This window comes from Pavona decussata, unplaced genomic scaffold (assembly GCF_977016875.1).
Source record: "Pavona decussata unplaced genomic scaffold, jaPavDecu1.1 SCAFFOLD_48, whole genome shotgun sequence".
Classification (NCBI taxonomy): Eukaryota; Metazoa; Cnidaria; class Anthozoa; order Scleractinia; family Agariciidae; genus Pavona; species Pavona decussata.
The window spans coordinates 2,820,370-2,832,516 of record NW_028145470.1 but is presented as its reverse complement, the minus strand read 5'-3'; the positions used below and the strand labels follow the sequence as shown (position 1 = coordinate 2,832,516).

General features: G+C 39.0%; 1 protein-coding gene across 1 annotated transcript; it reads right to left on the bottom strand.

Annotated features, from left to right (window-relative positions):
• Positions 1 to 363: 363 nt before the first annotated feature.
• On the bottom strand, positions 364 to 11,887 carry LOC146481779 (uncharacterized). The gene is made up of 13 exons (XM_085107870.1): positions 11,689 to 11,887; positions 11,522 to 11,585; positions 8,995 to 9,085; positions 8,532 to 8,827; positions 7,972 to 8,289; positions 7,348 to 7,541; positions 6,082 to 6,342; positions 4,796 to 4,890; positions 4,061 to 4,217; positions 3,645 to 3,708; positions 3,008 to 3,279; positions 2,642 to 2,813; positions 364 to 1,840 (listed from the first exon to the last, which is right to left on the bottom strand). The coding sequence occupies exons 1-13, from the start codon at positions 11,728 to 11,730 to the stop codon at positions 1,665 to 1,667; spliced, it is 2,202 nt and encodes a 733-aa protein (XP_084963996.1). The 5' UTR covers positions 11,731 to 11,887; the 3' UTR covers positions 364 to 1,664.
• Between the last annotated feature and the right edge of the window lie 260 nt (positions 11,888 to 12,147).

The window sequence follows — 12,147 nt, the reverse complement described above, 5'->3', positions numbered from 1 at the left end:
TCCGTTAGCGATTTGTTCACATTTGATTTCGGACAATCATCCTGCTGCATTTATATAATTGCACTCCAACCCACGCCACTCCTTCTCCAACCACCCCGAGACTGTTATTTTCTTTTCTTGTTTTTTGGATTTTTTGTTAGTTAAAATTATTGCATTGTGATGAATAAAAAACGATATCAAACGTTAAACAAGAGGTTCAGCTGTGAATGGGATAACGCTTTCTTTATATCAAGCATTTTGCTTCTAAAAGCATGTTTTACACTATCTATTGTGATGAAGTGTGGAACGTTGCAAAGGTGACGATGCTGTAAAATTGCATGAAGCCGACCCTACCAGATCAACTAAACAACATATCAAAATATATAGGTTGCATAATGACCTTGTTTTACTGAAAAGGCGTTTTTCTTTCTACAATTAAAATTCAAAGTCACAGGAAAAAACCATGTTGTTTATCGCATTTATACGATTCAAGATGGTTGATTAACACTGAATATGTGAATGGACAGGCATGCAGTCTTCTTTTTAACTGTATAACTTCTTGTTTAAATCTTAATCGTAATCTGTAATGAAGGTGCATGAACCCAATAGCTTATGTTCAGATGCAATCGTATAAAGTTTATAGTTAACTACAAAAAGCTTCAATCCAGGCTTACACGTACAAAACAAGCATAAGCAACTGAGAGACATGCGCAGAAAACAGCATGATGTCGTCATAGACACAAGCGCAACAAAATGAAAATCTTTCTTGTGTTCTGTAACTGCCGTTTGCCTTTAAGCTTACGTCGTTGATCCATCAACATTCTGATTGTAAACCAGAATAACTCAAGTACAAGCCAAACACAAGTACAGCAAACAGTGTCCGCCATATTGGATCTAGACATCTTATGGCGATCAAAGCATAACGGCACTGTGCCTGCTACGTCTCTCGACCTTGCTTGTGCTCATCGGACGCATTAACATCCTTCTCATAAGCCATGTGTTCGTTGCATGTGTACATGTAAACAAGCCGAAGTCTCTTATTCCATCTTAGCTATAAGAGCATGACTTATATAAAACATTATTTACAGTTAAATCCTTAAAAAATGTTGCTGAATGTACCCTCAGACCCATTAGTGACACGCGCTCGTTTCATAAGCTCGTCAAAAACTCCCTTATAAAAGCAGTTACGATAGCTAGCAAACAGTCAGTCGCCCGCCTATCACAAGCCATAGTCCACGATCATCACCGACGACGTCGCCGGCACCGAACAATCCCGACTCTTTTCCGACCATGACTTCAGGTCAAACGATACTGACTGAACGAAGAGAAGGGCAGTTTCCAATAATGGTTACTGAATACTCACTGATATTTACAGACCAGAAAGCGATCAATTTTAACTCTTTTCGTTACATAACGTAATTTTTGCTCGACATGAGACTCCGAGCGACGGCCAGTCATCTACATGAGTCACCGAACATTCATCAAATTAAGATCGACTTGCGGTAGCGAGAACCTTTACTACTTTTACCAGCAGTTAGCTATGTAAATCAGTCTTAAAGTTAAGGCTACCAGCGAAGCAAATAAAACGTGTAGTCAATGCTCGCTTCCTGCAGTGCAAGTGAGATGGAATTCACCTCATGGCGTGCACAACGAATTACAGTTTACCAAGTGCGCGTGTTAAATTTCTACTTTGAATTTTTAGCTTGTAAACGTTGTTGTTCTTCGTGCTTTAGCGTGATATCGTCGAGTCGTCTCGTCCAGTTTTCGTAAAACTCTTGTACTTCTTGCATCAGCGAGTCCATCATGTCCAGGTTCCTCTTGGCCATTTCATAGCCTGGTCCTCCGAGCAGCTCAAGCTCCTCTGTAACATCAATGCAAATTCATCATGGTTACATTTTGACGGATAGAACTGACTACTGCTAATTGCGAATGCTTGTTGATCAACAAGGTTAAGAGTGCTCCACAGTATTAGTAGTGTTCAGCGTATATGATGAATGTCTACTACGTTATTCAAAACGTTTAAGGGGGTTAATTCCTAAAGGATCTGTGGTGCTGCGCCGGTGGGGAGTAGAAACGAATGAAACACCAAGTAGAAACGAATGTTTGGTTTATCGTCAGAGCGAATGACTAAGGGCTAATTCGCTCTGACGAAGGGCGAACGCTTGAAACGTCAGTACTCAAATCCCTTTAGGGTGGCCAAATTACCTTAATTACCAACTTTGTTGATAAAACCAAGCATTCGTATTCAAAATGTTGAAGGTCTACTAATTAAATAACACAACTTGATCGAGAGAATTAGCCCAACAAAAGTTTCCTATCCTAAAGAAACTGGACGACGGCAGAGAAACATACTCGAATTATTGCCGGATCTTCAGATTTGAGAAAGCAGTTAGCATGCGCAGGTAGTAAGCTAATTAACCACCTCAATAGACCGTATGCGTATTCTCGGTATTGACCTGGAACTAGCTTGCACACGAGGCTTATGAGGGGAAATCTTTTCACATGCAAATAGTTTCTAATATATTCCCCTGCAAGAGCCTCCATTGCAAGCTCGAGCCAGTTCAATACCGAGAATACGAATATGGTCTATTGCTTTGATATGGCTACGCGTCTGACGGTAGAAACACAACTGTTATCAATATAGTGGGGGCCTTCATCTTACCCATCTCTGCCTTTTTCTTCCAATGCCTCATGTATCCGTAATCCCAGATAATGCCGCAAGCAGTGAAAAACAGCAGCAAGCCAATGCAAGTGAAGATGGCGTTTTGAAACAGGCTAGATTCCGCGTCGAACAAACCAGATGAGCGTTCTACAGCTGCGCTTTCTTTAGGCTCCTAAAAAGATCGACAAAAAGCGTCAAAAACACGAGCCCAATCAGTAGCAAGCCCAGAACCCTCACGTGGAGAAAGTTAGCCACATTGTGGGAACAAAGATATGTTGGGGATAAAATATTCACAGGTTCCCCAAAGGTCTTAGCGCAAAGTCAGAAGTTAGTTTACAAGGACAAATACAACAGCAATAAACTCACTTCCATAGGTTTGGTGTTCGTTTTGACAGTTTCGAAAATATCAGCTTGGTTTGCCAACACGTAATCCAAAAAGCAGTCTTGGAAGGTTTTTCCTGCCAAGCGACCCTCTCCAAACACCACACCGTAGTACGAGTTGTGATCGATGATTTTATTCACTCGCAGTTCTGGACTGGAGAACTCCTCCATTTCACCGGCGACGTAGGTGTCAACCAGGACGCCTTTGAACTTGCGATCCTTCAGCGGTGCTACGATCGATTTAAGATCGGGGTATGCTGGGTGAAAACAAAATGAATTATTGTAAATTATAACTGATTTCTGTGAGTGAAACAATGGCTCATTTACCATGGCTGCTAAGCCAATCAAATCCCTGGAATTGCATTATTAATTAATTATTAATAACAGACTATATATCCCGTTGGCTTTGAAAAGAGAGTCACATTTTCAGGTCTTTACAATCATATTACAGCGTAATAAAATTGAGTAAACTAATTAACTTGCATTTGTTTACTTGCAATCATGTTGTGACCACGTGCGCGTGTTTTAGAAATCGGAGGATTATAAAAAAAGATCAATCCCATTCTGGCTTGTTGGTACAAATAAAAACGGCCCTGGCTGAAAGAATGTCGAGTATACTTACGATCTATTTTGGAATTCTTGTTAAGTCCCAACCTGTACTCGGTCGAATTTGCTACAGCTGCAATCTAAACCAAAAACGAAGAAAATAAAATGAAACAGGCTCTGAAGTAGGACGCCCACACTCGAGCTTAAAGAGTGGGATGCTGTTTAAAGGCTAACCGTGGCAATCGAAGTAAATTGAAACTTGAAAAATCCGGGACAATTTTCAAGTTTTTCAAACAGTAACTATTAGCAGCTCGTTCTTTGAAAACTCATGTGAGATCATCTCCTTGGTGCTCTACCTAAATACTTAGCGTAGAACTTCATCACGGTTTTGACCAAAACCACAGCAACATTTTGTGGCATATATAACCCCCTTTACCAGGGTTCGAACAGTATTCGAAAGAAGATTCAAATACGAGTAAGACTGGTACCCACCTTAGTGCCATACAGTTTGACGTCAGTACTCAGTGTTATGGCCGTGAGGGACGTGGTAACGACGCCAGTGAAAATGGACGTGATAACGAGGCCAATTAGAACCCAGACTATCGCAAAAATACGGGCCACGAATCCTCGAGGAGAGCGATCTCCGTAACTGTAGAGTAAAAACAGCAAAGAATTTTCAGAATGGTTCTTATTCCGGCAGTAATTAAATCCTGGCTCATGAAACTTTTGATTGCAACTCACAGTTTAAAAGCAACCTGTTCCCGCATGATAAGCGTAATGGCAAAGTTTATCTACACACACCAGCCTCTTGTTGGGTTACATGGACATTTGCTTTTGGAGGTGAATTGTTTATTCCATAGCTTAATACATAGAGAATGAAAGATACTCCGAGTATGTTCATTGTGCCGAAATGTTTAGACAACAAATGACAGAACTATTCCACCATTAGACTAAGAATATGCATACAAGGTAGGTCTTTGTTGTTAACGAACAACTTAAGACCATAGGTGGAAACTAAGTTAGAAACAAGTTATATTTAAGTATATCTAAGTTGGAAACAAGTTATATTTCGGTACGAACTATACTATCATCAGACTAAGAATATGCATACAAAGTAGGTCTTAGTTTCTGTCATTTGTTATCTAAATATTTTAACACAATGAACAAAATAACAATATACTGAAATTATCAGAAGGTACTGGGTTTATAACTTCATACGGTACTCACCCAACAGTTGTCATGGTAACAAAGGCCCACCAGAATCCCTCCCCACTGCCTTTGATAAACGATCGCGGAAATTCATCAGGATTATACCAAGTGTCCTTAAAAAGATTTTTAAAAACTGATAAGAATCTCTTAAACAGGTGACATCAGGAGGTTTTGTTACGGCAACCTTGTTCCTAGGGCTTTTCCATTGTAAATCGGGAGGAGGTCCTGCCAATTTAAAAGGGGAAAGCTTGGGAACGAGTTGGTTTTGTTGCATCGACGGATTTTGATAAATCGTAGCGGGGGATTTGTTTTTAGGTCAGGAGATTCGTTAATATAATTATATATCGGGAGGTTCGGTAATTACGGGAGGTTCGGTAATTACGATGGTAAACATTTGAATTTGGGCCCATACGGAGTCATCATGACCAAGTGCATCATAGTTAATTGAGGGACTGGTTATGAAACTTTGCCATGAAAACAATGGAGCCGCAATTTATGTTGGAAGGGCCGCGACCGTGCACAATCCTTTGTTTTAACGTTCACACTACAGTTGAAAATCTTAACAGGAACGCTTCGATTGGTCAGTTGCTCCGACACATTTCAAAATCTATTGTAGTTTTTGCACGGTTAAGGCCAAAAAAGCTAACAAAAACATATAACAAAGAAGTTTGTCATGTTGGTTGAACATTCTTCTTGCTGCTACGCCGTGCTGACGAGAGCCAATCAGCTCCAGACAGCTGTCCACGGTTGTATTTTTGACTTTCGGTTTGGTTTATCATGTCACTGTCGTGTTAGTATCAGCCTTGCTTACTTTACTTCTATGTTTATTTTTCGCTGATAAGATCTTTCACAGATCCTGAGTATACCAACAGCATTTTCGTTCGCGGTCCTTTGCCACTTATCCACTCCAAACCAACTTGGGTGGGAGGGGGGAAGGGGAAAAGAAACCAAGATAAAATGTAAGGAGGTGGAAAAGAGAAAAAAGTTGCGGAAGGGACGAAAACCGGAAGAGAAATGATGTGGGAGGCGAAATGTTCTGACCCAGTTTATTGTAAATAATCTAACTAAATGGTTTCTAATTAACATAGTCTTACATCGAAATGTAAATATTGTATTGTAAGTATTATATGTAAGTATTGTAAATGTAAGAAATATATTGTACAATAAGGGACATCATGTAAGCTAAGTTGTGTAAGTTTTTGTAAGTGTTTTACAAAGTAAAAGTTGTATTAGTAAAAAAAGTAATGTCCTGACCCCCCACCCCTACCCCACCCCAACGCTAGGGTCTACTTTAGAAGACTCACCAATCCCCACATGATGATCCCAGATAGCAAAGCCATTAACAGCGTAAGAACAAGCACTGGCCAGCCGGACAGAACCGAATTGAACACAGCCTCAGCTGACGTTCCTGGTGGATCATCAACAACAATAAAGGCCACTCCTGGGGAGCTTATCAGCGGCATGAACTTGTGGCTGTTCTGGTATTCACGGTCTGCCTTCTTTCCACTGATTGGGAACGTTATCGTGTCGGGTTGATCGAGGTTCTTGCTGTCTTTTATCTCTACCTGTGGTCAAGAAAGCAGAAAAAAGGATCGCGATTTTTTTAAAAAAATCACGATATTGTTTAATTTATAATACATGTTTCGATGTGACTCGCATCTTCGTCAGTCACAAAAAGTATTTTGTATTTAATTATGTTATAAATTCATACTGTTTTTCAAAAACTTTTTGTAACTGACGAAGCCGTGAGTCACATCGAAACGTGTATTACAAATTAAAAAATACTGTGATCTTTTTACAAATCGTGATCTCTACCTATGTGGCGAATGAAAAAATTTTTTAATAACATTTCCACTATCACTTGGCATTTCATAAACAATGGTAACTTTACCTGCCTGTAAAACTAAACAACTATCTCTGAAATAGTGACAAAAGGGACGACAAACAGCTTTCATTTTTCGTAAAAGGGGGACTGAGGGTCTAAATTTATTAAACATGGCGAAATGTTGCTTTGCCTTGAACTGAAATCCTTGTATAAGATCAAGATACAATCGCAATTAAAATCGCCTCACATCGCTTCGTTTCCCTTCGCTGTACCGCACTTAACTTAACTTAACTTTATTTAACTTCCTTTACCTATTTATAACAGGATATTAATGAATTAAACTATTTACAACGGGATGTAACAAATTAAACGATAATCTCTACTAAAGGGTAAATGTAAATTAAAGAAAAGCTGCATTAAACAATTTGGCAAGAAGTTTGGAAAATCCAAATAGCTGTAAGGCTAATCAAGTGGATGGCCCAAAAAATATTAACAAGGTTCAGAGAAAAATTGGAAAGATGTAATTCATTGAATTATGATAACAAGTAAGTCTTCCTAAAGATTACAGTTAAATTTGATAATGGTTGAATTACTATGTATAAATCAGAAACAAATAAAGTAATTGAAAAGAAAAATGCTGTCAGAAGACACCCTAACAACTTCATTTCTTCTCCTTTTCCTTCACTTCACTTCATTTCTTTTCACTTCATATAAATACACTTTACGCTACTTTACATTTTTTTACCAGGTTCTCTCGTCGATTGTCGTATGAGATCTCTGACTCTCCATCCCCACCCGTGCAGTTTCCACAGCAATGCTTAATAATACGTCCAAGCAGCAACGGGAAAAGTCCCGAGGGTTGTCCCATTCCATTGTGTTTTATGTAGGGTGGATTATCGTACCAGTTCGCATTGATTGTTTTGGGGCACTTGCAATACTCTGAAATCAAAATACAATCATACGCCTAAATACGCCTAATTTAGTCTTGTTATGTAAGCTATCCATTTGTTTAACCTAGATGACTACATGATCATGACTGTAATAGAGCGGAAATAAAGTGTAATTTTTTTTCTTATTGTTATAAACCAACACTTGGATTTAAAACAATAATAACAAATTGTCAGACGGCTCTGGATTTTAAAATGCAATTCATATATGAAGTCTTTTGCGTACACAGCTAACTATTCATTGTGAGCTACGCCTGAAGTCACAAAGCTTTGTAGAATTTCCAGTTTCCGTGGGAGACTGAATTTGTGGGAACTTCGATCGAAAAATAAATATGTCTGTGAAAAAGCCGTTACATGAGTCTATAGGAGTTGCGTGCTGCAGGTAATGGAGTCCTGTATGGACATTGATCTGTGTTGACTACCTTTTACGCGCAAATGCATCACAGCGGAGTCGTATCCTTTAGAGTTGTTTGCAAAACACTTGTAGAAACCGGTGTCGTTCCGCTTCAGCTTATGTATCACCAGTGTTCCATTACGAAAGTTCTGCATACGGTTTTCACGCGTGTCGAGTGGTCCGTCGGGATTGGATGAGTTTGAGCCGAGGTAATACCAGAACACCTCTGCCTCGGGATGGGCATCCACGTCACACACAAGCCGCAAAGTCTTGGTTTCTGTGGCCACTTTTTTCGTGGAACAGTTACTGGTCCTGTTTTCGCAAAACGACTTTATATCGGGTCGCTCTAGAATGGAAGATAATGTAAAATCGTTATGAGAGAAAGTGTGATCCAGTGGCGGGGGAACGAAGAGAGAGAGAGGAAGGAAAGAAAGAAAAGGGAAGGAAGGAACGGGAAGGAAGGAAGGAAGGAAGGAAGGAAGGAAGGAAGGAAGGAAGGAAGGAAGGAAGGAAGGAAGGAAGGAAGGAAGGAAGGAAGGAAGGAAGGAAGGAAGGAAGGAAGGAAGGAAGGAAAGACGGATAACTTACTATAGTCCCGAATAATTCTGTATGTAGCGTTGAATCCTTTCCCCGTTATAGAGTCATCAGACTTGAAAACTATCCTCATCTTGTTGCAGCGTGAAGTGACGTTAAACTTTGTCATATTACCGCAGTATCCATCGACAAAATCGCCCGATCCCAGGTTATCTGACCACGCATTCGAGCCATTACATTTGTCCGATATCTTGACGGAATCATATGGCGAGCACGTCTTACTCCACTCCAAGTCAAAGTCTTGAAATGTCACCTCGATTCTGGCGTTAAAAGCTGCGTATATAACCCAACTGTGTATCACAAAGAAATAAGAAAAATTTCAGAATGGCGTCTTCGTCTTTGACTGAGCCAATTTACAAGGTCAGTTTGGTGTAATAAAGATTAAAGTTCGCATCGTAAAGGCGTAAAATCGTAAACTCAGCTAATTGAGCTCGTTTATGACTTGTTTCCATTTTACCTGCAAGTAGTATCATTAGGGTAACCTCCAAATCCGCCGGGGCTTGTAAAGTTTCCTTGATCTCCCTTTAACTCGACATTTTTCTCACAGTCTGAAAACCAAACGAAAAGATGAATCCCGTTAGTACGCGTGTAGCCAATAAACGCGCAGTTAATTAACGCAATGAACCAATCACTAGTTAGCACAAGTTTTATGAACCTGAGTTCATTACCAAACACAGCCTGCTAAAATCCTTGATAGCCTTGCATCTGTCTTTCATAAGGCCTTAGTATGACAAACGTTCAGTGGATATCGTCACACAGCCATTACTACTGCACCTATTAAGTGTAACAGGTCTTCATGCAAATTCCCTTGCCATAAATAGTTCAAATTGAACGTTACACTTTGCATTTTTGTCGCTCTCAAATTCCACTGACTTTTTTATTCAAAATATTCAGTACGACATATTTCGATTTACTTTCCTCCGACTGATCAGCTCACTGTGTATGGCAAAATTGCAAGGAAAGAAAATCCTTAGAACTATCATGTTTTCAACTTTGAGGCAAATCTTGTTGCTGTAACTATAAAGTGTAAGCTTCTAATGAAATCATCAAGTGTGTCCATTCAAAGGAAAGCTACTGAGCAGTACTTTCCTGTGGTGCTGTTTATTATGCTGTACAAGGTGATTCTAACTTTTGAGTCGCGGGTGAAATCCTAAAGTGTGATTATTCAAATGAAAGCTACTGAGCAGTACTTTCCAGTGGTGCTGTTTATTATGCTGTACAAGGTGATTCTAACTTTTGAGTCGCGGGTGAAATCCTAAAGTGTGACCATTCAATGAAAGCTACTGAGCAGTACTTTCCTGTGGTGCTGTTTATTATGCTGTACAAGGTGATTCTAACTTTTGAGTCGCGGGTGAAATCCTAAAGTGTGACCATTCCAATGAAAGCTACTGAGCAGTACTTTCCTGTGGTGCTGTTTATTATGCTTTACAAGGTGATTCTAACTTTTGAGGCTGTGGCTGAAATCCTAAAGTGTGACCATTCAAATGAAAGCTACTGAGCAGTACTTTCCTGTGGTGCTGTTCATTATATCATTATACTGCATGTACAAGGTGATTCAAAAGTTCGAGTCTGCAGCCCAAAGATATTGAGAAATACTTTCATTTGGTACTGTTTATTATGTTTTGAAAGGTGGTTCTTTGAACATTCTAGTCTGTGTTAAGAGAAAGTTGTATCTCTTTTCAAGAGTTAAACCTTGAGTTTGAACAACAACACTGAATTCCAAAAATAGAAGACAATTAATTCAACAGAGAGTTAACTACCGTTCTTGATTAGCACTGAATCCTTACATGGTTTCGCTCCGTCAGAGGTCGTGTAAATATATCCAGCGTATTTATCACGTAGGTATAGTTATCGAAAGACCTAAGTAATGGAAATTGTAGAAATTTGGAACCCGGCATAATCACAAAACGATGAAAAAGCGAGATTGTGGTAATCTTTAAACTCAACAACCGCATGTGCAAGGATTAATCTCTTTTACTTTTATTCTTAGCAGCCATGGTTTTGTCAACTCGAGAGAAGAAATGTTAACATTGAAACGCACGACTTTCAGGGCATAATGTGAGTTCTTTATCACCTGCCCTCTGTTTTGACCAATCAGAAGCAGCACAATGCAACTTATAACGGACTTTACAATGGGATGTTATGACAAAACAGGAAAAATGATATATCCGTTTACTAAATATTTTCGTTTTCGTCAGAAATCCTTGTTATTTCACGAAAAGCTCGTTTGGCAACACTTTAACGCAATATATCGTCTTCAATTTCTACTTCTGCTAGCTTGATTTTTTCGACTTTAATGGATTTTTCTGTTCTCCCATCGGAAGTTCAAATTAGTGTTAAATGTTGCCAAGTCACTTTTCATTTAACGTAAATATATGGGCAACTGCCTTCGATCAAAATAACCTATCTTAGAGAAATAATATGTAAATATATTTCAGTGAATTCGCAAAGTTTTCGTATTGAGTATTTTGCAAAATTTTAAAAGCGTTGCTGGTATTACTGGTTGTGATAAAATGCTTCTGTGTGAGTGTGTTGAATTAAAAACAATCTTAATTTACTTCACTGCATGAATAGACTATCGCCTCGTGACAATTTCTAACTTCGCTTCTTTCATTTTCCTGGGCTTTTAACTATAACACTACACTTTAGGTCTACAATATTACGAATAATTTGTTTCGATTATGCATGCATGAATTCCGTTTTTTGAGCCTGAATCCCGGCTCATTTAATCCGTTGTGCGGGATACAAGTGCACTTAATTTAAAACTGCTACCTATTAAGGCGATCAATACAGCCCTTAAATTTGCCAGAAAAAAGCTTGAAATCTATGGGAATATTTCAGTAAATATACGACATCCATTCGACTATTATACGGTCCAAAATCTTCGAACCAAACACACTAGAAAATTAGATATTATGAAGCGATACCAGGTGTCTTGTGAGAATAACAAACTAGAATTTAAAATTAGTGGTAAAATACATTACTTTTTGGCGTTTGTAGGTAAAGCGCCTCTGTCCCCAATGAATATACCAGCAGTAGCTTCAACAACTGCAAATTAAATAGATCACAGAGAGAGTTTGGTTACTTGATAAGTTTGGCGGAGGTGATATGCTAAGTCTGTGTTGATGATCGAAATCGGCGACAAACGTACCAAAGTCACTTTTAAACCTCCAAAACTGCTTTCAAGTTGCATGGCAAATCCTTGCAGATGACACCGTAAGTTGTTTGGAGCAATTAACTTCAACTCTTATGGAATATTCACAGAATAAAGAAGCCCGTTCGATTATAAACTCGGCATGTATTTCGCTCGCTCGAGAGGAAGAACCTGCAAAATGTAAATTGACTGCGCATACATAATTGAAGACTTCTTGGCAGGATGTCGTTCTTGTCTGCCAATAACAACGCGACAATACCAAATACGCAAATAAAACGTTGCGGATTATTCAAAATTTGAATAGATCGTTGTCATGGAGTAATTTTTATATGTTTTACGTTTGACGAAAGTCGAGTAAGCAACATGCGAAGGACGGCTGTTTAACAGTCAGTGTGGAGAGGGTCCGTGCAAACGGAACAACAACAAAAGGAAATTTCTATTTTTCAAAATAAGGAA